The sequence below is a fragment of the Pseudophryne corroboree genome, chromosome 4 (genome assembly GCF_028390025.1).
Source record: "Pseudophryne corroboree isolate aPseCor3 chromosome 4, aPseCor3.hap2, whole genome shotgun sequence".
NCBI classification, from domain to species: domain Eukaryota; kingdom Metazoa; phylum Chordata; class Amphibia; order Anura; family Myobatrachidae; genus Pseudophryne; species Pseudophryne corroboree.
This window is the reverse complement of record NC_086447.1, coordinates 335,502,196-335,528,717: the sequence shown is the minus strand read 5'-3', so window position 1 is coordinate 335,528,717 and position 26,522 is coordinate 335,502,196. Positions and strand designations below refer to the sequence as shown.

The 26,522-nt window shown below is 45.3% G+C and overlaps 1 protein-coding gene across 3 annotated transcripts in view; it reads left to right on the top strand.

The window, feature by feature from the left end:
* ACAP2 (ArfGAP with coiled-coil, ankyrin repeat and PH domains 2) overlaps window positions 1-26,522 on the top strand; it is a 252,506-nt gene that overhangs the window by 96,761 nt on the left and 129,223 nt on the right. For all 3 annotated transcript variants that reach the window (XM_063916435.1, XM_063916433.1, XM_063916434.1), the window contains exon 5: window positions 23,841-23,899. In XM_063916435.1, the coding sequence (XP_063772505.1) occupies window positions 23,841-23,899 (59 nt within the window). The remainder of the gene's footprint in view (window positions 1-23,840; window positions 23,900-26,522) is intronic.

Genomic DNA, 26,522 nt, shown 5'->3' with positions numbered 1-26,522 from the left:
ACGTGACGTTAAAACATTATCACCGTATATGGCGGAAATATGTTTCTCGGTGTGAGGCCAGAGCTGCTCCTACGGAGGAGTTCCATTTGGGCCGTCTACTTCACTTCCTTCAAACAGGAGTGACTTTGGGCCTAAAATTAGGGTCCATAAAGGTCCAGATTTCGGCCTTATCCATTTTCTTTCAAAGAGAATTGGCCTCTATTCCTGAAGTACAGACCTTTGTGAAGGGAGTGCTGCATATTCAGCCTCCCTTTGTGCTTCCGGTGGCGCCTTGGGATCTTAACGTGGTGTTACGTTTCCTCAAGTCACCTTGGTTTGAACCACTCAAAACTGTGGAGTTGAAATACCTCACGTGGAAAGTGGTCATGTTGTTGGCGTTAGCTTCGGCAAGACGTGTTTCCGAATTGGCGGCTTTATCACATAAAAGCCCATACTTGGTTTTTCACGTGGATAGGGCAGAGTTGAGGACTCGCCCTCACTTTCTGCCAAAAGTGGTCTCATCTTTTCATGTGAACCAACCTATTGTCGTGCCTGTGGCTACATGGGACTTGGAGGATTCCGAGTCCCTGGATGTAGCCAGGGCTTTGAAGATTTGTGACCAGAACGGCTAGAATCAGGAAGACTGAAGCTTTGTTCGTTCTGCATGCGGCCAACAAGGTTGGCGCTCCTGCTTCAAAGCAGACTATTGCTCGCTGGATCTGTAACACGATTCAGCAGGCGCATTCTACGGCAGGATTGCCGTTACCGAAATCGGTTAAGGCCCACTCCACTAGGAAAGTGGGCTCTTCTTGGGCGGCTGCCCGAGGGGTCTCGGCATTACAGTTGTGTCGAGCAGCTACTTGGTCGGGGACAAACACCTTTGCAAAGTTCTATAAGTTTGATACCCTGGCTGAGGAGGACCTCCTGTTTGCTCAATCGGTGCTGCAGAGTCATCCGCACTCTATAATCCCCATGGTCCTTACGGAGTCCCAGCATCCTCAAGGACGTTAGAGAAAATAAGATTTTACTTACCGGTAAATCTATTTCTCGTAGTCCGTAGAGGATGCTGGGCGCCCTTCCCAAGTGCGGACTTCTGTTAACTGGGTAAGTTTATCACAAGTTATACGGTGTGATTGGTGTGGCTGGTATGAATCTCACCCTTAGATTTACAAAAATCCTTCCTCGCACTGTCCATCTCCTCTGGGCACAGTTTCCCTAACTGAGGTCTGGAGGAGGTGCATAGAGGGAGGAGCCAGTGCACACCCAGAGTCCAAAGCTTTCTTAAAGTGCCCTATCTCCTGCTGAGCCCGTCTATTCCCCATGATCCTTACGGAGTCCCAGCATCCTCTACGGACTACGAGAAATAGATTTACCGGTAAGTAAAATCTTATTTTTTTTCATCGAGATAATTACGAAGAAGTAGAAATCACAAAGTTCAAAAAAAGATCCACATTCTTTCCAACACATATGAAGGGTCCTTATATTGAGAGCTTCACAAGATTGGTTCTGGACGATCTGGAGAGCTTGGAAGAGAAGGACTTAGAAGGGATCTTTTCGGATCCCACAACTTCAGCAGTCACACCCACAGGTTGGGAAGATGATATTCATAAACTTAAATTTTTAAGACAAAAACAGACTAGAGTAAATTGGGATTTGATCAGCCTCGAGAGCTATGTTAAACATAAGATAGTTCCCCGAGGCCTAAGACCTAAGATCTTCCCTACCTATCCCCTGGTTACTGATAATCTGAAAAAGGATTGGGAGACATGCTTATTGAAATGCTCAAATGATCTCATCTTGATTCTGGTTAAACACAATAATTTAGTGCTGGAGGAAGTTAGCAAGGAGATTGATAACATTGGTAATAAATTTGAAATTTTTGAGAAAGAAATATCATTTCAAACTAGATTTGAACAGGATAAAAAAGCCCTGGTGGAATATGAGCAGGTGATTACTGACCGCAAGAAATCTAAATTCTTGCGCGATAAACATTATTTCGCATCTGGTAAGATCTTCAAATGGAATAGACCCGCAAGAAGAGATAGACCACAATACACACAGGACTATCCGTCATCTTCTGATATTGACTCATCAGGGACTGACGAGAACTTGAGGGATAACTATTCCGATCATAGAAACGAAACGGTTGGCACTATAGTTCCCCATCATTCTTCTTCTTTTTTAGAGACTCGCAGACCAAGAAGAGGACGTCCAAGAGGAAGCAGAGGAGGGGCGGGAGGAAGAAGAAAAGGCGAGCAAAGATGGGATTCTCCACCCCCATCCCATTACCCCATTCGCAATCGACGGAACTACTAGACAACCAAAACAGCTTGCGGATTATTAATTTATCACAACACTATCTCACAGAAGACCACAATAATGTCCTTTCAAAAGGTTTAACATTCGCACCCTCTAGGAAATTTGATCGATTCCAGTGGGAGAAAGATCTTAACCTCTTTGGTAGGAAACTCCTTTTGAATAAATTTTTTGCCAACAAGAACAGGTCCAACCTCTCCACCCTACAGGTACAACAGAACATTGAGACCGACCAGGTATTAAGCCCAGAGACACACGTCGGACTCACGCCAGACCTAACATCAGAGGAGGACTGCATGGCCCTTACTATATTGGAGGAACTACAAGATGATAACTTACCATCAGCTGGTTATGGTTCCTACAGACCCATGTGTAGAAAAAGAAGTACTTTCTTCCCACAGGACAATATTTGTCCAGAAGTAAGGTTTTTATGCGTCTGGTATCCCAAGATCTCGACAAATTACACCTGAGACATAAAGGCTCTGTTTACCACAATCTTAGTTACAGGGAGATGCAGGCCATCACAGATATTGAATCCTGGGATGATGTGGAGATCAAGCCATCCGACAAGGGTGGCAATATTGTTATTTGGAGTAAGGAGCTTTATGTGAAGGAAGCAATGAGACAGTTGAATGACACAACCTGTTATAAGAGAATGATTTTTAATCCCACTAATGATTTCCTGATTGTATACACCAGATTGTTAGAGAGAGCACTTAAAGGGGGTGCTATCACAAAATCTGAGTATGAATACCTTCAAGTGACAAATCCTAGAGTACCGACCTTTTATCTGTTGCCGAAAACACACAAACATCTCGCTCAACCACCGGGTAGACCTATTGTCTCCGGTATTGGTGGCCTCTTAGAGCAAGCGAGTGTCTTTATTGACATACATCTTAGGCACCATGTGGTCACCTTACCTTCCTATATTCAGGACACTACCGATGTGTTAAAAAAGATACATGACATCAAATTAGAAAATACTCAGTTGCTGATTAGCATGGATGTGGAGTCTCTTTACACATCGATAGATCATGAGAACGGTATTACAGCTGTCAAATATTTCCTTGACATAGAAGGGACCAGTGACTTCCATCAATTTCTACTTGATCTTCTCCGTTTTGTACTTTACAATAATTACTTTACCTTCAGCAATAGATTTTTCTTGCAAACAAGGGGAACTGCGATAGGGGCGGCTTGTGCCCCCACGTACGCAAACCTTTTTATGGGGTGGTGGGAACGTGAGTTTGTTTTCCATGAAAAAAATGATCATCATACCGCACATATTTTAATGTGGCTGCGCTATATAGATGATATCCTCCTCATTTGGGATGGAAATGTGGAATCTTTTGAAGAATTCATTCAGGTATTACATACCAATGACCTGAATCTCAGATTCACCTATGTGGCAAGTATGGACAGAGTTTCCTTTCTGGACCTATCCATATACCGCACAGAAGATGGTCAACTAGCCACAGAGCTTTTTCGCAAACCTACATCCACAAACTCGCTATTACATCGGTCTAGTTCCCACTTTCCACCCACGGTGAACAATATTCCAAAAGGGGAGTTCCTCAGACTAAGGAGGAACTGCTCTGACGATAAGGTCTTCCATAACCAAGGTGAGGAACTCACTTCAAGACTTAGGAACTTAGGAATAGAGGATATAGCCACAGACAGATAAAAAAAGCAAGGAGAGAAGTTGAACAAACGGATAGAGATACGCTTATTTTTAGGGATAAGAAGACAAAACAGAGTGACGCGGAAATCAGATTTGTGGGCAATTTCTGTGCCGAGTGGCGAGAAATTAAGAATATCATCCAGAGCCACTGGGGGATACTCGTTCTAGATGACGATCTAGGGAAAACTCTCTCAAGGACAAAGTTTCCATGAGTTGGAGGCGCTTACCGAGTTTGAAGGACAAACTGGTGAAGAGCCACTTTGAGGACAGACCCCCAAGAAAACCGTCCGCACGTGGTAGTTTCCCTTGTGGTACTTGCAAGGCCTGCAAACATATTCAACAACAGATAACGATAAAGGATAAATATGGAGTGGAACATCTCATCACAGACTTCTTCAATTGCAGGACCAAGAACGTTATTTATTGCATCACATGCACATGCAAGATCTACTATGTGGGCATGACCTCCAGGATGCTTAAGCAACGCATCCTGGAACACATAGGTACGATCAGAAATGCTGACCGGGACCGGAAAGCATTCAAGCCACTTTCAACTGTGGCTAGACATTTCTCTATGGTGCACCAGGACTCTGCGGAATGCCTACGAGTCTTTGGATTGGAACAGGTCCGCCTAGGGATTAGGGGTGGTGATATACAGAAAGAACTCCTTAGGAGAGAAAGCCAATGGATCTTTAAACTTGGCACTATTTCACCTAAAGGGCTAAATGAAAATATTAATTACACGGCTTTCTTAACTCCTTGAATCTTCCATCCTTTATCTCATCAGTACCAGCATAATAGTTTTCTTCCCCTTAGACCTAATGGTTATAAGTGACAATCTCACTCATTCCCTTTATAACACCATTAAGTAGCCCTATGGGAATTGACATGCTACCATTGACAATACCTTGGTTCCCAACTAGGATATCCATCACATCGATTACATAACTTAAAGTACACTGATCTTACACCATTCAAACTAATTTGTATATCAATTATTTTTTCTTCCCCCTTTTTTATTTTCCCTTTGAGTATACTTGTCGAATTGATGCTTCTATACCACTTATTCTTAACAATCTATTTATATTATAAATCTACTTATGACCCACATTATATAATTTGCTAATTTTATATTGGCGATACTTATATCTACAATATCTTTCTGTACATATTTAATTATCATACTGATAGTAGAGGGTCTCCTTTATATACGTATATATATTTTATATATATATATGTGTATGTATGTATGTATATATATATATATATATTTCTCTGACGTCCTAAGTGGATGCTGGGGACTCCGTCAGGACCATGGGGTATAGCGGCTCCGCAGGAGACAGGGCACAAAAATAAATCTTTAGGATCAGGTGGTGTGCACTGGCTCCTCCCCCTATGACCCTCCTCCAAGCCTCAGTTAGGTTTTTGTGCCCGTCCGAGCAGGGTGCAATCTAGGTGGCTCTCTTAAGGAGCTGCTTAGAAAAAGTTTTTAGGTTTTTTATGTTCAGTGAGTCCTGCTGGCAACAGGCTCACTGCATCGAGGGACTTAGGGGAGAGAAGTTCAACTCACCTGCGTGCAGGATGGATTGGCTTCTTAGGCTACTGGACACCATTAGCTCCAGAGGGAGTCGGAACACAGGTCTCACCCTGGGGTTCGTCCCGGAGCCGCGCCGCCGACCCCCCTTGCAGATGCTGAAGATTGAAGGTCCAGAAACCGGCGGCAGAAGGCTTTTCAGTCTTCATGAAGGTAGCGCACAGCACTGCAGCTGTGCGCCATTGTTGTCACACACTTCACACCATAGGTCACGGAGGGTGCAGGGCGCTGCTGGGGGCGCCCTGGGCAGCAATGTATAATACCTTTTATGGCTAAAAAATACATCACATATAGCCCTTGAGGCTATATGGATGTATTAAACCCATGCCAGATATCTCAAACTCCGGGAGAAAAGCCCGCCGGAATAGGGGGCGGGGCTTATTCTCCTCAGCACACAGCGCCATTTTCCTGCTCAGCTCCGCTGTGAGGAAGGCTCCCAGGACTCTCCCCTGCACTGCACTACAGAAACAGGGTAAAACAGAGAGGGGGGGCACTTTTTTTGGCGATATTTTATATATTTAAGCTGCTATAAGGATACAACACTTATATAAGGTTGTTCCCATATATATTATAGCGCTTGGGTGTGTGCTGGCAAACTCTCCCTCTGTCTCCCCAAAGGGCTAGTGGGGTCCTGTCTTCGATAAGAGCATTCCCTGTGTGTCTGCTGTGTGTCGGTACGTGTGTGTCGACATGTATGAGGACGATGTTGGTGTGGAGGCAGAGCAATTGCCGATAATGGTGATGTCACCCCCCAGGGAGTCGACACCGGAATGGATGGCTTTGTTTATGGAATTACGTGATAATGTCAGCACATTACAAAAATCAGTTGACGACATGAGACGGCCGGAAAACCAGTTGGTACCTGCCCAGGCGTCTCAGACACAGTCAGGGGCTGTAAAACGCCCTTTACCTCAGTCGGTCGACACAGACCCAGACACGGACACTGAATCTAGTGTCGACGGTGAAGAAACAAACGTATTTTCAAGTAGGGCCACACGTTATATGATCACGGCAATGAAGGAGGCTTTGCATATCTCTGATACTGCAAGTACCACAAAAAGGGGTATTATGTGGGGGGTGAAAAAACTACCTGTAGTTTTTCCTGAATCAGAGGAATTGAATGATGTATGTGATGAAGCGTGGGTTAACCCAGATAGAAAAGTGCTAATTTCAAAAAAGTTATTGGCATTATACCCTTTCCCGCCAGAGGTTAGGGCGCGCTGGGAAACACCCCCTAGGGTGGATAAGGCGCTCACACGCTTATCAAAACAAGTGGCGTTACCGTCTCCTGATACGGCCGCCCTCAAGGATCCAGCTGATAGGAGGCTGGAAACTACCCTAAAAAGTATATACACACATACTGGTGTTATACTGCGACCAGCCATCGCCTCAGCCTGAATGTGCAGTGCTGGGGTGGTCTGGTCGGATTCCCTGACTGAAAATATTGATACCCTGGATAGGGACAGTATTTTATTGACTATAGAGCAATTAAAGGATGCTTTTCTTTATATGCGAGATGCTCAGAGGGATATTTGCACTCTGGCATCGAGAGTAAATGCGATGTCCATATCTGCCAGAAGAAGTTTATGGACGCGACAGTGGTCAGGTGATGCGGATTCTAAACGACATATGGAAGTATTGCCGTATAAAGGGGAGGAATTATTTGGCGTCGGTCTATCGGATCTGGTGGCCACGGCAACTGCCGGAAAATCCACCTTTTTACCTCAGACCCCCTCCCAACAGAAAAAGACACCGTCTTTTCAGCCGCAGTCCTTTCGGTCCTATAAGAACAAGCGGGCAAAAGGACAGTCATATCTGCCCCGGGGCAGAGGAAGGGGTAAGAGAGGACAGCAAGCTGCCCCTGCCCAGGAACAGAAGCCCTCCCAGGGTTCTGCAAAGCCCTCAGCATGACGCTGGGGCTTTACAAGCGGACTCAGGAGCGGTGGGGGGTCGACTCAAGAATTTCAGCGCACAGTGGGCTTGCTCACAGGTGGACCCCTGGATCCTGCAGGTAGTATCTCAGGGTTACAGGTTGGAATTCGAGAAGTCTCCCCCTCGCCGGTTCCTAAAGTCTGCTTTGCCAACGTCTCCCTCAGACAGGGCGACGGTATTGGAAGCCATTCACAAGCTGTTTTCTCAGCAGGTGATAGTCAAGGTACCCCTCCTACAACAAGGAAAAGGGTATTACTCCACGCTATTTGTGGTACCGAAGCCGGACGGCTCGGTAAGACCTATTCTAAATCTGAAATCTTTGAACCTGTACATACAGAAATTCAAATTCAAGATGGAGTCACTCAGAGCAGTGATAGCGAATCTGGAAGAAGGGGACTTTATGGTGTCCCTGGACATAAAGGATGCTTACCTGCATGTCCCAATTTGCCCTTCACATCAAGGGTACCTCAGGTTCGTGGTGCAAAACTGTCATTATCAGTTTCAGACGCTGCCGTTTGGATTGTCCACGGCACCTCGGGTCTTTACCAAGGTAATGGCCGAAATGATTCTTCTTCGAAGAAGAGGCGTATTAATTATCCCTTACTTGGACGATCTCCTGATAAGGGCAAGGTCCAGAGAACAGCTGGAGGACGGAGTAGCACTAACCCAATTAGTGCTGCAACAACACGGGTGGATTCTGAATTTTCCAAAATCTCAGTTGACACCGACAACACGTCTGCTGTTCCTGGGAATGATTCTGGACACGGTTCAGAAAAAGGTGTTTCTTCCGGAGGAGAAAGCCAAGGAGTTATCCAAACTTGTCAGGAACCTCCTAAAACCAGGAAAAGTGTCTGTGCATCAATGCACAAGAGTCCTGGGAAAGATGGTGGCTTCTTACGAAGCGATTCCATTCGGCAGATTCCACGCACGAACTTTTCAGTGGGATCTGTTGGACAAATGGTCCGGATCGCATCTGCAGATGCACCAGCGGATAACCTTATCACCACGGACAAGGGTGTCTCTTCTGTGGTGGTTGCAGAGTGCTCATCTGTTAGAGGGCCGCAGATTCGGCATACAGGACTGGGTCCTGGTGACCACGGATGCCAGTCTGAGAGGCTGGGGAGCGGTCACACAGGGAAGAAACTTCCAGGGAGTATGGTCAAGCCTGGAGATGTCTTTTCACATAAATATACTGGAGCTAAGAGCGATTTACAATGCTCTAAGTCTGGCAAAACCCCTGCTTCAGGGTCAGCCGGTGTTGATCCAATCGGACAACATCACGGCAGTCGCCCACGTAAACAGACAGGGCGGCACAAGAAGCAGGACAGCAATGGCAGAAGCTGCAAGGATTCTTTGCTGGGCGGAAGATCATGTGATAGCACTGTCAGCAGTGTTCATTCCGGGAGTGGACAACTGGGAAGCAGACTTCCTCAGCAGACACGATCTACACCTGGGAGAGTGGGGACTTCATCCAGAAGTCTTCCACATGATTGTGAACCGTTGGGAAAAACCAAAGGTGGATATGATGGCGTCCCGCCTCAGCAAAAAACTGGACAGGTATTGCGCCAGGTCAAGAGACCCTCAGGCAATAGCTGTGGACGCTCTGGTAACACCGTGGGTGTTCCAGGCAGTGTATGTGTTCCCTCCTCTGCCTCTCATACCAAAAGTACTGAGAATTATACGGCAAAGGGGAGTAAGAACGATACTCGTAGCTCCGGATTGGCCAAGAAGAACTTGGTACCCGGAACTTCAAGAGATGCTCACGGAGGATCCGTGGCCTCTACCTCTAAGACGGGACCGGCTTCAGCAGGGACCGTGTCTATTCCAAGACTTACCGCGGCTGCGTTTGACGGCGTGGCGGTTGAACGCCGAATTCTAAGGGAAAAAGGCATTCCGGAAGAGGTCATTCCTACACTGGTAAAAGCCAGGAAGGAGGTGACTGCACAACATTATCACCGCATTTGGAGAAAATATGTTGCGTGGTGTGAGGCCAGGAAGGCCCCCACGGAGGAATTTCAATTGGGTCGATTCCTACATTTCCTGCAAACAGGATTGTCTATGGGCCTCAAATTGAGGTCCATTAAGGTTCAAATTTCGGCCCTGTCGATTTTCTTCCAGAAAGAATTGGCTTCAGTTCCTGAAGTCCAGACTTTTGTAAAAGGAGTACTACATATACAGCCCCCGGTTGTGCCCCCAGTGGCTCCGTGGGACCTTAATGTAGTTTTGGATTTTCTCAAATCCCATTGGTTTGAGCCACTCAAATCGGCGGATTTGAAATATCTTACATGGAAAGTAACCATGCTACTGGCCCTGGCTTCAGCCAGGAGAGTTTCAGAATTGGCGGCTTTATCCTATAAAAGCCCATATCTGATTTTCCATTCGGACAGGGCAGAACTGCGGACGCGTCCTCATTTTCTGCCTAAGGTGGTGTCAGCGTTTCACCTGAACCAGCCTATTGTGGTGCCTGCGGCTACTAACGATTTGGAGGATTCCAAGTTGTTGGACGTGGTCCGGGCATTGAAAATATATATTTCAAGAACGGCTGGAGTCAGAAAGTCTGACTCGCTGTTTATATTGTATGCACCCAACAAGCTGGGTGCTCCTGCTTCTAAGCAGATGATTGCTCGTTGGATTTGTAGCACAATTCAACTTGCACATTCTGTGGCAGGCTTGCCACAACCAAAATCTGTCAAGGCCCATTCCACAAGGAAAGTGGGCTCATCCTGGGCGGCTGCCCGGGGGGTCTCGGCATTACAACTCTGCCGAGCAGCTACGTGGTAAGGGGAGGACACGTTTGTAAAATTCTACAAATTTGATACCCTGGCTAAAGAGGACCTGGAGTTCTCTCATTCGGTGCTGCAGAGTCATCCGCACTCTCCCACCCGTTTGGGAGCTTTGGTATAATCCCCATGGTCCTGACGGAGTCCCCAGCATCCACTTAGGACGTCAGAGAAAATAAGATTTTACTTACCGATAAATCTATTTCTCGTAGTCCGTAGTGGATGCTGGGCGCCCATCCCAAGTGCGGATTGTCTGCAATACTTGTACATAGTTATTGTTACAAAAAAATCGGGTTGTTATTGTTGTGAGCCGTCTGTTCAGAGGCTCCTACGTTTGTCATACTGTTAACTGGGTTCAGATCACAAGTTGTACGGTGTGATTGGTGTGGCTGGTATGAGTCTTACCCGGGATTCATTATCCTTCCTTATTGTGTACGCTCGTCCGGGCACAGTATCCTAACTGAGGCTTGGAGGAGGGTCATAGGGGGAGGAGCCAGTGCACACCACCTGATCCTAAAGCTTTATTTTTGTGCCCTGTCTCCTGCGGAGCCGCTATACCCCATGGTCCTGACGGAGTCCCCAGCATCCACTACGGACTACGAGAAATAGATTTATCGGTAAGTAAAATCTTATTTTATATATATATATATATATATATATATATATATATATATAAATAGATATCTATTCAAACTCATTTAAGTGTTTTTTATTTATTTTTATTTTTATTTTTGGAATATAGTCTCTGTTCTTTCCATGAATTAATTAGCTCTAATTTATTTATGCTCACTTCTGGTTTTTCTCGGCACCAGTGTAGCACCAGGATATTCTTATTAGGCAATCAATTAGGATTACAAATAATTGCTTAATTGTTATTCACCTGGTGACTATCAGTGCTATTTAAACCTGTCTATTACACCTGGCTCAGCTACCATTCCTCATTGGTCTTTTGACATGTCAATCATCACAAATCTTATGTAGGATTGGTTGGCCCAGGTTTAAAAGTGGATGTTCCTTTACACCAAGCAGGCATTTGGTGATCAAGCCCCTAGGAGGGTGAAACGTACGTTCAGACTAAGCTTATTTGTCACTTGACATAACTACTGGCTATCTACTACAGACACACGAAGGCCCGATACGAGGGAGACGCTGCTTGCTGCAGCAAAGACATTGTTCTTTCCAATTCTTTGCAGCCCAGCAACCCCGTCACTTCATGTAATTACCGGCTACCTGTCATAACTATACGGAGACCCGATACGTGGGAGACGCTACTCGCTGCAGCCGCAGCGCGGACACTGCCCTGTTTGATTATTTATTTATATATCAGCTATTTCGTCACCACACGTAATTAACGGGCATTGGTTATAGACATACGGAGACCCGATACGTGGGAGACTGCTGTAGCCGCGGCACGGACATTGCTCTGTTTAAGATTAATCAAGTTTTTGCGGGGAATACTATATATCTACATCAGACTACTGACTACCCACTATAAAGAACTAAGCAGAGCATAAACCGGAGACCCGATAAGCGGGGATACACTGCCCGCTGGAGCCCCAGCATATATATTGCTCCAGTAAATGCAAGTGCACATGGGGGGACGCTGACAGCTGCAGCACTGATATTAACTTCACCTCATCAAGACTCCTATACAGGACGCTTTGCCTTATTAACATGTGGTAATCAGAGCCAGACACCCGGAATATGCAGAGACGCTGCCCGGTATACAATACCAGTTCGATGCACAGATCTACTACACATTGGAACCACATTGAGAATCTTTAAGGTATTTCAGTGTTCTCTCATCGTGTCGCGACTGTGCCTGTAGCCCTGCAATGATTTAATTATCATCAGGGCCCCAGAGCACGAGAGCGCACGAAAGCAGAAACACCCTTTCTTTCTTCTACCCGGTACCGTCCAGGTTAATACTCTCACCTCCCATTCACTGTGCTTTAATGCGCACATGGGAAGGCAGTAGATGTTAACAGGAGCAACGGAACGGGGCCTTTACTCTGTATCAAATTGTTTTAATTGTCAATTTTTTCTCAGAACTGTGATATACATAAATTAGGTTATATTCACTACCTAGGATCTTTTCCACTTATAAGTTGCACTTCAAATTGACCTAGATCCTATAACGCCATAGTGCTCACTAATTCAGCAACGATTGCTTGTGATCTAGGTTACCCTGCTGTTGCAATTTATGGTTGTCATTTATTTATGATACATAGTTCTGTTATTGAAGTAATTAGTATCAACTTTTGACTTACTATGCGGTTCCAATTATTTGAGAGTAGAAATTACGGGGCGTCCATCAAATTGCTGGTATGACCGACTGATTTTGAAGGTGAATATCTGTTATCTCTGAATTGTTCATTTAAATTATTCGGATTTCCCTTCTATAACAATTGAGATATGTGGTGATAGAACAATTACAGTTGCTATGACCAAACGCACAATTATATTATAAATTGCGATAGGAACTGTTTAAACCAGGAGAACTGCAATACATGCGCCTTCTGGGATGTGTTACCCCTCTTTCTCCTTCTAGGTTAACTTTTTCCTTACAAGAGTTCACGGGACACAACCACATTCGATCAATGATTATATACCGGGTATGTTTTGATCTTTTTGATATTTTCACCCTAGGTAATATAACATTATAGGAATATTCCCACTAAATTATTGATGAATACATTTTCTCTGACGTCCTAGTGGATGCTGGGGACTCCGTCAGGACCATGGGGATTAGCGGCTCCGCAGCAGACAGGGCACAAAAATAAAGCTTTAGGATCAGGTGGTGTGCACTGGCTCCTCCCCCTATGACCCTCCTCCAAGCCTCAGTTAGGTTTTTGTGCCCGTCCGAGCAGGGTGCAATCTAGGTGGCTCTCCTAAAGAGCTGCTTAGAAAAAGTTTTTAGGTTTTTTATTTTACAGTGAGTCCTGCTGGCAACAGGCTCACTGCAACGAGGGACTTAAGGGAGAAGAAGTGAACTCACCTGCGTGCAGGATGGATTGGCTTCTTAGGCTACTGGACACCATTAGCTCCAGAGGGATCGAACACAGGCCCAGCCATGGAGTCCGGTCCCGGAGCCGCGCCGCCGACCCCCTTGCAGATGCCGAAAAGTGAAGAGGTCCAGAAACCGGCGGCAGAAGACTTTTCAGTCTTCATGAGGTAGCGCACAGCACTGCAGCTGTGCGCCATTGTTGTCACACACTTCACACCAGCGGTCACTGAGGGTGCAGGGCGCTGTGGGGGGCGCCCTGGGCAGCAATGAAATACCTATACTGGCTAAAAGATACATCACATATAGCCCCTGGGGCTATATGGACGTATTTAACCCCTGCCAGGTCTCAGAAAAACGGGAGAAGAAGCCCGCCGAAAAGGGGGTGGGGCCTATTCTCCTCAGCACACAGCGCCATTTTCCCTCACAGAAATGCTGGTGGGAAGGCTCCCAGGCTCTCCCCTGCACTGCACTACAGAAACAGGGTTAAAACAGAGAGGGGGGGCACTTATTTGGCGATATATATATATATATTAAGATGCTATAAGGGAAAAACACTTATATAAAGGTTGTCCCTGTATAATTATAGCGTTTTGGTGTGTGCTGGCAAACTCTCCCTCTGTCTCTCCAAAGAGCTAGTGGGGTCCTGTCCTCTATCAGAGCATTCCCTGTGTGTGTGCTGTGTGTCGGTACGTGTGTGTCGACATGTATGAGGACGATGTTGGTGAGGAGGCGGAGCAATTGCCTGTAATGGTGATGTCACTCTCTAGGGAGTCGACACCGGAATGGATGGCTTATTTAAGGAATTACGTGATAATGTCAACACGCTGCAAGGTCGGTTGACGACATGAGACGGCCGGCAAACCAATTAGTACCTGTCCAGGCGTCTCAAACACCGTCAGGGGCGTTAAAACGTCTTTTTACCTCAGTCGGTCGACACAGACACGGGCACTGACTCCAGTGTCGACGGTGAAGAAACAAACGTATTTTTCTTTTAGGGCCACACGTTACTTGTTAAGGGCAATGAAGGAGGTGTTACATATTTCTGATACTACAAGTACCACAAAAAAGGGTATTTTGTGGAGTGTGAAAAAACTACCTGTAGTTTTTCCTGAATCAGATAAATTAAATGAAGTGTGTGATGATGCGTGGGTTTCCCCCGATAGAAAATTATTGGCGGTATACCCTTTCCCGCCAGAAGTTAGGGCGCATTGGGAAACACCCCTTAGGGTGGATAAGGCGCTCACACGCTTATCAAAACAAGTGGCGGTACCGTCTCCAGATAGGGCCGCCCTCAAGGAGCCAGCTGATAGGAGGCTGGAAAATATCCTAAAAAGTATATACACACATACTGGTGTTATACTGCGACCAGCGATCGCCTCAGCCTGGATGTGCAGCGCTGGGGTGGCTTGGTCGGATTCCCTGACTGAAAATATTGATACCCTTGACAGGGACAGTATTTTATTGACTATAGAGCATTTAAAGGATGCATTTCTATATATGCGAGATGCACAGAGGGATATTTGCACTCTGGCATCAAGAGTAAGTGCGATGTCCATATCTGCCAGAAGTTGTTTATGGACACGACAGTGGTCAGGTGATGCAGATTCCAAACGGCACATGGAAGTATTGCCGTATAAAGGAGAAAAAGACAACGTCTTTTCAGCCTCAGTCCTTTCGTCCCCATAAGGGCAAGCGGGCAAAAGGCCAGTCATATCTGCCATGGGATAGAGGAAAGGGAAGAAGACTGCAGCAGGCAGCCCATTCCCAGGAACAGAAGCCCTCCACCGCTTCTGCCAAGTCCTCAGCATGACGCTGGGGCCGTACAAGCGGACTCAGGTGCGGTGGGGGGTCGTCTCAAGAGTTTCAGCACGCAGTGGGCTCACTCGCAAGTGGACCCCTGGATCCTACAAGTAGTATCCCAGGGGTACAGATTGGAAATTCGAGACGTCTCCCCCTCGCAGGTTCCTGAAGTCTGCTTTACCAACGTCTCCCTCCGACAGGGAGGCAGTAGTGGAAACAATTCACAAGCTGTATTCCCAGCAGGTGATAATCAAAGTACCCCTCCTACAACAAGGAAAGGGGTATTATTCCACACTATATTGTGGTACTGAAGCCAGACCGCTCGGTGAGACCTATTCTAAATCTGAAATATTTGAACACTTACATACAAAGGTTCAAATCAAGATGAAGTCACTCAGAGCAGTGATAGCGAACCAGGAAAAAGGGGACTATATGGTGTCCCGGGACAGATGCTTACCTCCATGTCCCAATTTGCCCTTCTCACCAAGGGTACCTCAGGTTCGTGGCACAGAACTGTCACTATCAGTTTCAGACGCTGCCGGTTGGATTGTCCACGGCACCCCGGGTCCTTACCAAGGTAATGGCCGAAATGATGATTCTTCTTCAAAGAAAATGGACGATCTCCTGATAAGGGCAAGGTCCAGAGAACAGTTGGAGGTCGGAGTAGCACTATCTCAAGTAGTTCTACGACAGCACGGGTGGATTCTAAATATTCCAAAACCGCAGCTGTTTCCGACGACACGTCTGCTGTTCCTAGGGATGATTCTGGACACAGTCCAGAAAAAGGTGTTTCTCCCGGAGAAGAAAGCCAGGGAGTTATCCGAGCTAGTCAGGAACCTCCTAAAACCAGGAAAAGTGTCAGTGCATCATTGCACAAGGGTCCTGGGAAAAATGGTGGCTTCTTACGAAGCGATTCCATTCGGCAGATTTCACGCAAGAACTTTTCAGTGGGATCTGCTGGACAAATGGTCCGGATCGCATCTGCAGATGCATCAGCGGATAACCTTATCGCCACGGACAAGGGTGTCTCTTCTGTGGTGGTTGCAGAGTGCTCATCTGTTAGAGGGCCGCAGATTCGGCATACAGGACTGGGTCCTGGTGACCACGGATGCCAGTCTGAGAGGCTGGGGAGCGGTCACACAGGGAAGAAACTTCCAGGGAGTATGGTCAAGCCTGGAGATGTCTCTTCACATAAATATACTGGAGCTAAGAGCGATTTACAATGCTCTAAGCCTGGCAAAACCCCTGCTTCAGGGTCAGCCGGTGTTGATCCAGTCGGACAACATCACGGCAGTCGCCCACGTAAACAGACAGGGCGGCACAAGAAGCAGGAGAGCAATGGCAGAAGCTGCAAGGATTCTTCGCTGGGCGGAAGATCATGTGATAGCACTGTCAGCAGTGTTCATTCCGGGAGTGGACAACTGGGAAGCAGACTTCCTCAGCAGACACGATCTACACCCGGGAGAGTGGGGACTTCATCCAGAAGTCTTCCACATGATTGTGAACCGTTGGGAAAAACCAAAGGTGGATATGATGGCGTCTCGCCTCAACAAAAAACTGGACAGGTATTGCGCCAGGTCAAGAGACCCTCAGGCAATAGCTGTGGACGCTCTGGTAACACCGTGGGTGTTCCAGTCAGTGTATGTGTTTCCTCCTCTGCCTCTCATACCAAAAGTACTGAGAATTATACGGCAAAGGGGAGTAAGAACGATACTCGTGGCTCCGGATTGGCCAAGAAGAACTTGGTACCCGGAACTTCAGGAGATGCTCACGGAAGATCCGTGGCCTCTACCTCTAAGACGGGTCCTGCTTCAGCAGGGACCGTGTCTATTCCAAGACTTACCGCGGCTGCGTTTGACGGCATGGCGGTTGAACGCCGAATTCTAAGGGAAAAAGGCATTCCGGAAGAGGTCATTCCTACACTGGTAAAAGCCAGGAAGGAGGTGACTGCACAACATTATCACCGCATTTGGAGAAAATATGTTGCGTGGTGTGAGGCCAGGAAGGCCCCCACGGAGGAATTTCAATTGGGTCGATTCCTACATTGCCTGCAAACAGGATTGTCTATGGGCCTCAAATTGGGGTCCATTAAGGTTCAAATTTCGGCCCTGTCGATTTTCTTCCAGAAAGAATTGGCTTCAGTTCCTGAAGTCCAGACTTTTGTAAAAGGAGTACTACATATACAGCCCCCGGTTGTGCCCCCAGTGGCTCCGTGGGACCTTAATGTAGTTTTGGATTTTCTCAAATCCCATTGGTTTGAGCCACTCAAATCGGTGGATTTGAAATATCTTACATGGAAAGTAACCATGCTACTGGCCCTGGCTTCAGCCAGGAGAGTGTCAGAATTGGCGGCTTTATCGTATAAAAGCCCATATCTGATTTTCCATTCGGACAGGGCAGAACTGCGGACGCCTCCTCAGTTTCTGCCTAAGGTGGTGTCAGCGTTTCACCTGAACCAGCCTATTGTGGTGCCTGCGGCTACTAGTGATTTGGAGGATTCCAAGTTGCTGGACGTTGTCAGGGCATTGAAAATATATATTTCAAGGATGGCTGGAGTCAGAAAATCTGACTCGCTGTTTATACTGTATGCACCCAACAAGCTGGGTGCTCCTGCTTCTAAGCAGACGATTGCTCGTTGGATTTGTAGCACAATTCAACTTGCACATTCTGTGGCAGGCCTGCCACAGCCTAAATCTGTCAAGGCCCATTCCACAAGGAAGGTGGGCTCATCCTGGGCGGCTGCCCGAGGGGTCTCGGCATTACAACTCTGCCGAGCAGCTACGTGGTCGGGGGAGAACACGTTTGTAAAATTCTACAAATTTGATACCCTGGCTAAAGAGGACCTGGAGTTCTCTCATTCGGTGCTGCAGAGTCATCCGCACTCTCCCGCCCGTTTGGGAGCTTTGGTATAATCCCCATGGTCCTGACGGAGTTCCCAGCATCCACTAGGACGTCAGAGAAAATAAGATTTTACTTACCGATAAATCTATTTCTCGTAGTCCGTAGTGGATGCTGGGCGCCCATCCCAAGTGCGGATTGTCTGCAATACTTGTACATAGTTATTGTTACAAAAAAATCGGGTTGTTATTGTTGTGAGCCGTCTGTTCAGAGGCTCCTACATTTGTCATACTGTTAACTGGGTTCAGATCACAAGTTGTACGGTGTGATTGGTGTGGCTGGTATGAGTCTTACCCGGGATTCAAAATCCTTCCTTATTGTGTACGCTCGTCCGGGCACAGTATCCTAACTGAGGCTTGGAGGAGGGTCATAGGGGGAGGAGCCAGTGCACACCACCTGATCCTAAAGCTTTATTTTTGTGCCCTGTCTCCTGCGGAGCCGCTAATCCCCATGGTCCTGACGGAGTCCCCAGCATCCACTACGGACTACGAGAAATAGATTTATCGGTAAGTAAAATCTTATTTTTTCTCACCACATGTTGTATTATACAGTTCTTTCTTAAGGGTGATTTGAAATTATCTATACACCATTTTAAATGATTTATTAAAAGTAAAATTTTAAGTAATAAATATGAAATATTTCAAATGAGTGCCCCCACAAAGAGGTAAACTTCTTTATCCCAAGTCTCTTTCCTTGGGATACCCTTTCTTAAGAGAAGAAATATATAAGGAAGCGGAACCTAACAAGAAAAGAATGGATAGCGTTAACCGTCTTACAAAAAGATAAATAAATAATAATAAAACCATCCGATAAAGGTAGGAATATTGTAATTATGAACAGGGCCTGGTATGAGAAGGAGATTCTGAAGCAACTAATCAACAATTACACGAAACTTTTAGAAAAACACCATTCAAAATCAGCAATTACGGAGGAAGAAAAGGAATTTTTGAAACCTAAGAATCCCACTATACTGACAATATATATGTTACCAAAAATACACAGAGATGCAGAAAATCCCCCAGGACGCCCCATCATATCCATCACAAAGTTTAACCAGCAATTTATCCTCATATGTTGGTCACCACCTGCAACCTATAGTTATTACCACTCCCTCACATTTGAAAGATACCACAGACACCCTTCTAAAATTAAAAGTAACATGGAGAGAAGATTTGATCATGGTATCCGCAGACATAACTTCTCTGTATACGATAATTAATCATGAAGACAGTCTAAAAGCAATAGATTGGTATCTAAATAGAACAAATATAATCAAGGAGAAAATTGAATTTTTAAAGGAAATCATTAAGTTCATCCTGAATAATAATTATTTTTAACGGTGTTTACTTTTTACAAATGATCGGCACCGCCATGGGTACCATGTTTGCTCCAAGCTATGCCAACTTGTTCCTGGCCGTGTGGAAGGAAACCATCTGGTGGGGACAAGATTGGGGGGCAAACCTGGCATCATGGCATAGATACATTGATGATGTGCTTTTCTTTTGGAAGGGTCCAGAGGATGAGCTGCATTCCTTTTGTACATCCCTGAACACCAATTCACTAAACATCAAACTTTCCTTTAAAATAAGCAAAGAAAGTATCAACTTCCTCGATCTTACAATTTATGTGAAAAATGGAACATTACTGACTAAGACATACCAGAAACCTGCTGACACCAACAGTTACATTAATAAGGACAGCGAACATCTGAAAAGATGGCTTGATGGGGTACCTAAAAGCCAATTATTATGTGTCGGTAGAAACTGTACGGAAGAGGAAGTATGCATACAACAGATGACCAACCAACTTCATAGCGAGGGGATATGACAACCAGATAATCGAAAAGACAGAAAAGGACATTTTGAACATTAATAGAGACTGCTTACTCGCAAAGGATAATACGAAAAAAGTAAAGAAAACAGAAGGATTTTGCCTTCATAACAAAATATGGCTTGCATCATAGGAAAATGGAGGACATTTTTCTACGCTATTGGCATGTCCTACAAAAATATTAGGTTTTAACCACAATGCTACCAGACAAACCGGAATTCATATAAAGAAAATCTGTCAATCTTCAAAAGAAATTAGTTAGGAGCACCTTGGAAGCCGCTAATGAAGAGAGGATACGCACAAAAGGGTTTCATCACTGTGAGACCTGCATCATGTGCAGAAATGTAAAAAGTGAAATAACAAAATATAATAACTTGTGTGAAAGGAAAACCCTATAAATTAAATGATTTTATCACGTCACACCCCCAACGTAGTATATCTAATTAAATGCTTGTGTGGCCTCTCGTTTGTGGGACGAACATCAAGAGCCTTAAAGACAAGGACCGCCGAACATTTGAGGAACATCAAAAAAGGCGTGGAAACCCACTTCTTATCGGAACATTTTAAGAAACATCATTCATGCTCCACAGACCACATAAACAAATTCTTGGGGATTCAAGTCATTAAAAATACATGGAGAAATAGGGATTGTGAGTCAAGGTTGGCCCAAAAGGAGATGGAGTGGATATTCAAACGCAAGAGTCTTGTTCCCAATGGCCTTAACAAGGACTTTGAGCTAAAATGGTTCTTGTAATGACAGCAATAACCATTTAGGGGTATAATTGTGTAATCATACAACTATAAATTGGTGTGGTTCATCCAAGACTTGTTCCACTTTCCTCCATATAATTATATATAACCACGCAGTTACAAAGTAATATTGCATATCCAAGTAATTTTCCCTGCATATCCCCAACCCCTATTGTTTGTTGATTGCATATTTGACACTCCCCCCCCCCCCCCCCCCCCCTATTAGTGTTGTTCTCTTTCATGATTGATGGGACTCGACATATGGAAGTAATTATCAAAGACCACGGGGCATTCATTAGAAAATATTACCCCATCCTTAAAGTGCTATATGACAATAGTACTAATTAAGAACACCAGCAAACAACTTGCATACAACTATGCATACAACTATAAATGATTGATTGATTGATTGATTGATTGTGATCTCTACTAATTAGAGTTCTTTTCAATATACTTCTTGACGTTTAACACCTATGGAATCTCTTCCTCCAACCAAAAGAGTCATCCACCTACTTTAAGAATTGATTACTTCCGCCAACCGTGGACGTTGTGAATTGATGATATCAGCGCCACGAACTTCCGCCATCCAGGGATATACTCATTTAGTATGGACATCCGCCAACCACGGGGAGGAATATCCGCGTTTACTGGAAGTACCAGTGCTGCGGACTTCCGGTCAACGATGGCACGGTCTTTTTTTTTAAAAAGGTTTAAAAAGGAGTTTCCGCATACAGCAGTCAGCTAGCCTTGACAAAGGACCCAAGGAGGTCCGAAACGCGTTGGTGTCTGACTGATGAGGTCCATCCGTATCCACCCAGTTGTAAGCCTTGGAGCCCAGCGGTGTGTACATTCCGGACCATACACTGCTATACCACCGGCGGCTCCATTTTTAGAACTCTGGTAAGATTACTCTTGGCTCCTATTGTATCCACTGTGTAATATGGAATGAGAATACCACATATGGTATCCTAAAGAGGAATTACCATTTTTGAAGGGTATTATCACTATTTCTATATTTATTCAGTTGTTTTACATTCCGCACACCTGCTGGATGCTTTGTATCCACTTTTTATCTGTTTTTTTGGGGTATATTGAACATTTTTTTACTACAAACACCACAGCGCCCAGTGTTATATACTCACCTATTTTTAGCTGTTCATTGATAACGTTTTAGTATTAAGACTCCACCTCACAGGGATTATGCAATGTGGCTGGCACTGCATAGGCCATAAAAGTCAAAAGTGGCCCCATATTGCTTTTACTGTGTGTTTAATTAGAGACATCATGAGATGCAGTTTTATCTGCCTTGCGCATTATTCTCACAGACATTGCTCATGCAGAAAAATTGATAAATTACATGTTATTTCTTGGTTGCGGCCACATTACTATAATGACTTAACTATATTTCTTTTAACTTGACGTCATTATTTTGAAAGTATGCATTGCCTGACCTCTCTGGAGGGTTTACAAGACTATAGAGGTTTCACTCCCCCAGTCTCACCATTACATTACATTTACCAGTGCTAACCAGCAGCATGTGATCTCCGCAAACATCATGCTCGCTTTATATTTACTCTATAACATCACAGTAGTGTCACAAAGTTTAGTTGTGGTTACAGAATCTGGGATTACACTCCCTCCCCTGGCTTTTTTACTCTCATATTGGGCCTAATTCAGACCTGATCGCTGTGCTGCAAATTTGCAAAGGTCTGCAATCGGATAGTCGCCGCCCAGGGAGAGTGAAAACCCGCCCTGTACAAGTGTACATATGCATTTGTATGCCATTCGATAATTCCACCAGACAGCGAACCGCTGCAAATCCATTCACAACTCACTCACCATCTAATGATTTTTCCAGTCTGTGTAGCCCAAGACTTACTCCTGCAGTGCGATAGAAACAGGTTGTAACACGCCGTCCCTGAAAACGTTTGAGAACGCCTGCGTTTTTCCTGACACTCCATGAAAATCGCCAGTTACCACCCACAACGTCCTCTTCCTTGTGAACTCCTTGCGATTTAAATTTTCGCACCATTCTGTCACTGTTTTGCGACGCGTGTGCGCATTGCGGTGCATACGCTTACGCAGTCATTCAATAATCGTCCGCTGTGCGAATTCGCACAACAGTGATCAGTTCTGAATCGGACCCATAGTTCCACTGCAAGTTGATTGGTTGGTGTGTAGAATTAAGCTAGGTCTTATCTGGTAGACCCATCTGACACCCGGAGCAAGATGTAATGGTGTCCAAGATCGCTGGAGGTATGGGATCCCGTCCAATGTCGGACTTTTTTTGTTAAAGGGACAGTCACTTACAAGGCATGGCTTTGCCTTGTAAGTGATTGACCCTTTAAAAAAAAGTCAGAGATCGGCCGGCATCCCACAACTCCATCGAACGGAACGCCATTACATCCCGCCGCCAGGCTGATTTTGCCATTTGTATGCAGAACTGAATAATATCAACTATTTTGCATGATAAACAATGTAGTGTGTTGTGTAACTTTGTATATAGGTTAGTTGCTGTTTCCTTGACGAGTGCTGATGAGGAAAATGTGAAAAAAGTTATAATATGGTTAAATATAATTTTTCTTACTGTAAAATAATTCATTTGTTCAAGTTGTAAAAATACTTATATTCATTTGGTGAATTACTGGTTTATGTGCAAATGGTTAACTTGCTGCTATATTTGTTGTTTATATTATGCAGTGTCATGAACTGTATCCTAAAACCATTCTTTTGATTGATTTAAAGCCGTATTTACTGAGCCAAATCCTGAATTGATTTGATAGTGCATAAGGAAAAGGATTTCCTCCATGGACTGTGAGAAGGAAACTGATAAACTCCTCCATATGTTGTTAGTGGCTAAGCAAGCATTGGGAGCCTCTGTATTTATCAGAAAACAAAAGTGCAATGTAACTTATTAGTACAACTGAGAAGTTGGGACTGTCATTCATCATTTGTGCGCTTCTTTTGTTTTTTAAACCTTCTTCCAGAAATCACTGTGTCTTTCTGGTCAATATTTGCCTCTTAAAAGTAAAGGTGTTACAGTATGTCTCAGTGCTTTATCAAAAGGAGCAAGAAACTGCTCAGGTGTTCTCAGGGGGATGCATAATGTGTAGGAAGTAAGAAAGTGCATTTATCATTGCGCACTCCTCAATTTGCTGTGTTTCATTAGCGTTGTGGTTAACACATTTTATGTATGTTGCACAAATTGGATTTTAGGTCACGAATTAAACTTTTTTTTCTTTAACATTTCCTTTGTTGATTACACTATTTCAGATCCTGTTTGACCAAGCCCAAAGATCAATCAAAACACAACTTCAGACATTTGTTAAGGAGTAAGTTACTGTTCTTGGTATTTCTGTTATAAGTGTATTGTCTGTTGCACAAATTATTTCCTGTATAGCTAAAAGAACATATAGTAATATATGGAAATATGTTAAATGAGAAAGGGACTGTGGCCAGACACAACGTATATCTTTGGTATACAAGGTTGTATGGTTTCTTTCCCGCCAGCTATGCTTATTCTACCTATATACCCTTAAATATCACAGTTGCATAATAATTGAGGCATCTCATCTTTTCTTTTATGGAAGTATTATAACTAATTATGTTAATCCCTTTTTATTGGAATTTAGAGACTACTGTTGCTGGTCTATAGAATGCATTATATGACACAGTGTTCGCAAATACTCACTATAGCGCGTATTTTACGCACTGTAAGCAGTAAGGGACCGGTTTTCAAAAATCAGGTCCCACAGGACGCGCTGTGATGACCGCTGCGCACTGCAACCAGTGTAATCCTCATGCTGCCTCCCCGTCCCCTTCCAATTGGTGCTGCGCTGCCGTGAGCTCCCCCCCAGTCACTGATAGACAGGGAGGGTGGAGCATGGTTGGTGCCGCCTCCCCCCACTCACAGCCGGCGCGACACAGCAGAGAAAGTTGCGGCCATAACGGATCATTGATTACCGGGCGGTGGAGGAGGACAGTTAGCATGTCAGGCACAGTCTCTATGGAGCTCGGGCCTGGATGTGGGCAGCAGGAGACGCGGAGTGGAGAGAGCTCTGTTCCCGGCTAATTCCTTGATCCACAACTACTCCCAGGTTGTGACCTGATCGTCATGGATCTCTTGCCATTCTCAGTACTCACCAACCCCGTAACAGGGATGGGCAGCTTGTATTGTGTTTGTTTCTGTATATATGCATGTGTATACATGTGTGTCGATGTTTGTGTACTTATAAATAAGTATGTGTGTGTCTGTATGTATGCATGTGTCTGAAAATAGGAGTTTGTATGTGTCTGTATGTATAGGAGTATATATGTGGCTGTATTTATGTGTAAATTTGTGTGTATGTTTTTACACTAAAGTCAGAGGTGTCTCACTTAAAATCTGTTTGCCAAGAAGTGGGTTCCGATCAGCTATATTAAGCAATTCAGGTATGCACTACCCTCTATTTGGACTGCCTTGGCATATCTGCAGAATGGCATAATGCCACTTGGGCTAGCAGGGTAGTACCACACTCATGCTCTACCTGGCGCAATGTGTATAACATGCTTTACCTGGCGCAATGTGTATAATGTGTTCTGCCTGGCGCAGTGTGTATAACGTGCTCTGCCTGGCGCAATGTGTATAACGTGCTCTGCCTGGCGCAATGTGTAAAACGTGCTCTGCCTGGCGCAGTGTGTATAGGAGGTTCTACCTGGCGCAATTTGTATAAGCGGCATTACTGTGTGGTGCAATGTGAATTGGCACGATTATGTGGGCACGCCCCTTTCCCATGAAGCCACGCCCCTAAATTTTTGCGGCGCGGCTTTGGCGCGCGCTGTCCATACTTCTATGCTTTGAAATATGGGAGGTGGAGCATCTATTCACTTTCTGCCGGAGGGTGCCAAAATGCCTAGTTACAGCTCTGGTGCAGAGTGTCCTGTATGCTACACAGCCCAGCAGCACTGTCACCCCTCTCCTCCCCCTTGCCACACTTTTGTAGTGTCCAAATCAAGTATGTGTGTTTTCATAATAATATTCATAAGAACCTTCATTCCGATGGGACCCAGAAAAGGACAGGTAGGACCCCAAATTTTAGAAGTGAGGGGTCCCTGGGACCCACTTTTTTTTCGGCTCAGCGCGATCACTGATGACACACATTCATATTTTGTAATTCAGTTTACCCATAGATCTTGGGGCATTCCATGTCAAATCAGCCAGAAAAATTTAATTATGACACCCCATGACTTAGATTTTCATTTCTCTGACGTCCTAGTGGATGCTGGGAACTCCGTAAGGACCATGGGGAATAGCGGCTCCGCAGGAGACTGGGCACAAAAGTAAAAGCTTTAGGACTACCTGGTGTGCACTGGCTCCTCCCCCTATGACCCTCCTCCAAGCCTCAGTTAGATTTTTGTGCCCGGCCGAGAAGGGTGCACACTAGGGGCTCTCCTGAGCTTCTTAGTGAAAGTTTAAGTTTAGGTTTTTTATTTTCAGTGAGACCTGCTGGCAACAGGCTCACTGCATCGAGGGACTAAGGGGAGAAGAAGCGAACTCACCTGAGTGCAGAGTGGATTGGGCTTCTTAGGCTACTGGACACCATTAGCTCCAGAGGGACCGAACACAGGCCCAGCCTCGGAGCTCGGTCCCAGAGCCGCGCCGCCGGCCCCCTTACAGAGCCAGAAGCAAGAAGAGGTCCGGAAAAATCGGCGGCAGAAGACATCAGTCTTCAACAAGGTAGCGCACAGCACTGCAGCTGTGCGCCATTGTTACTCAGGCACACTTCACACTCCGGTCACTGAGGGTGCAGGGCGCTAGGGGGGGGCGCCCTGAGCAGCAATGTAAAACACCTTGGCTGGCATAAATACACCACATATAACCCCCAGGGCTATATGGATGTATTTTAACCCCTGCCAGAACTCACCAAAAAGCGGGAGAAAAGGCCGCCGAGAAGGGGGCGGAGCCTATCTCCTCAG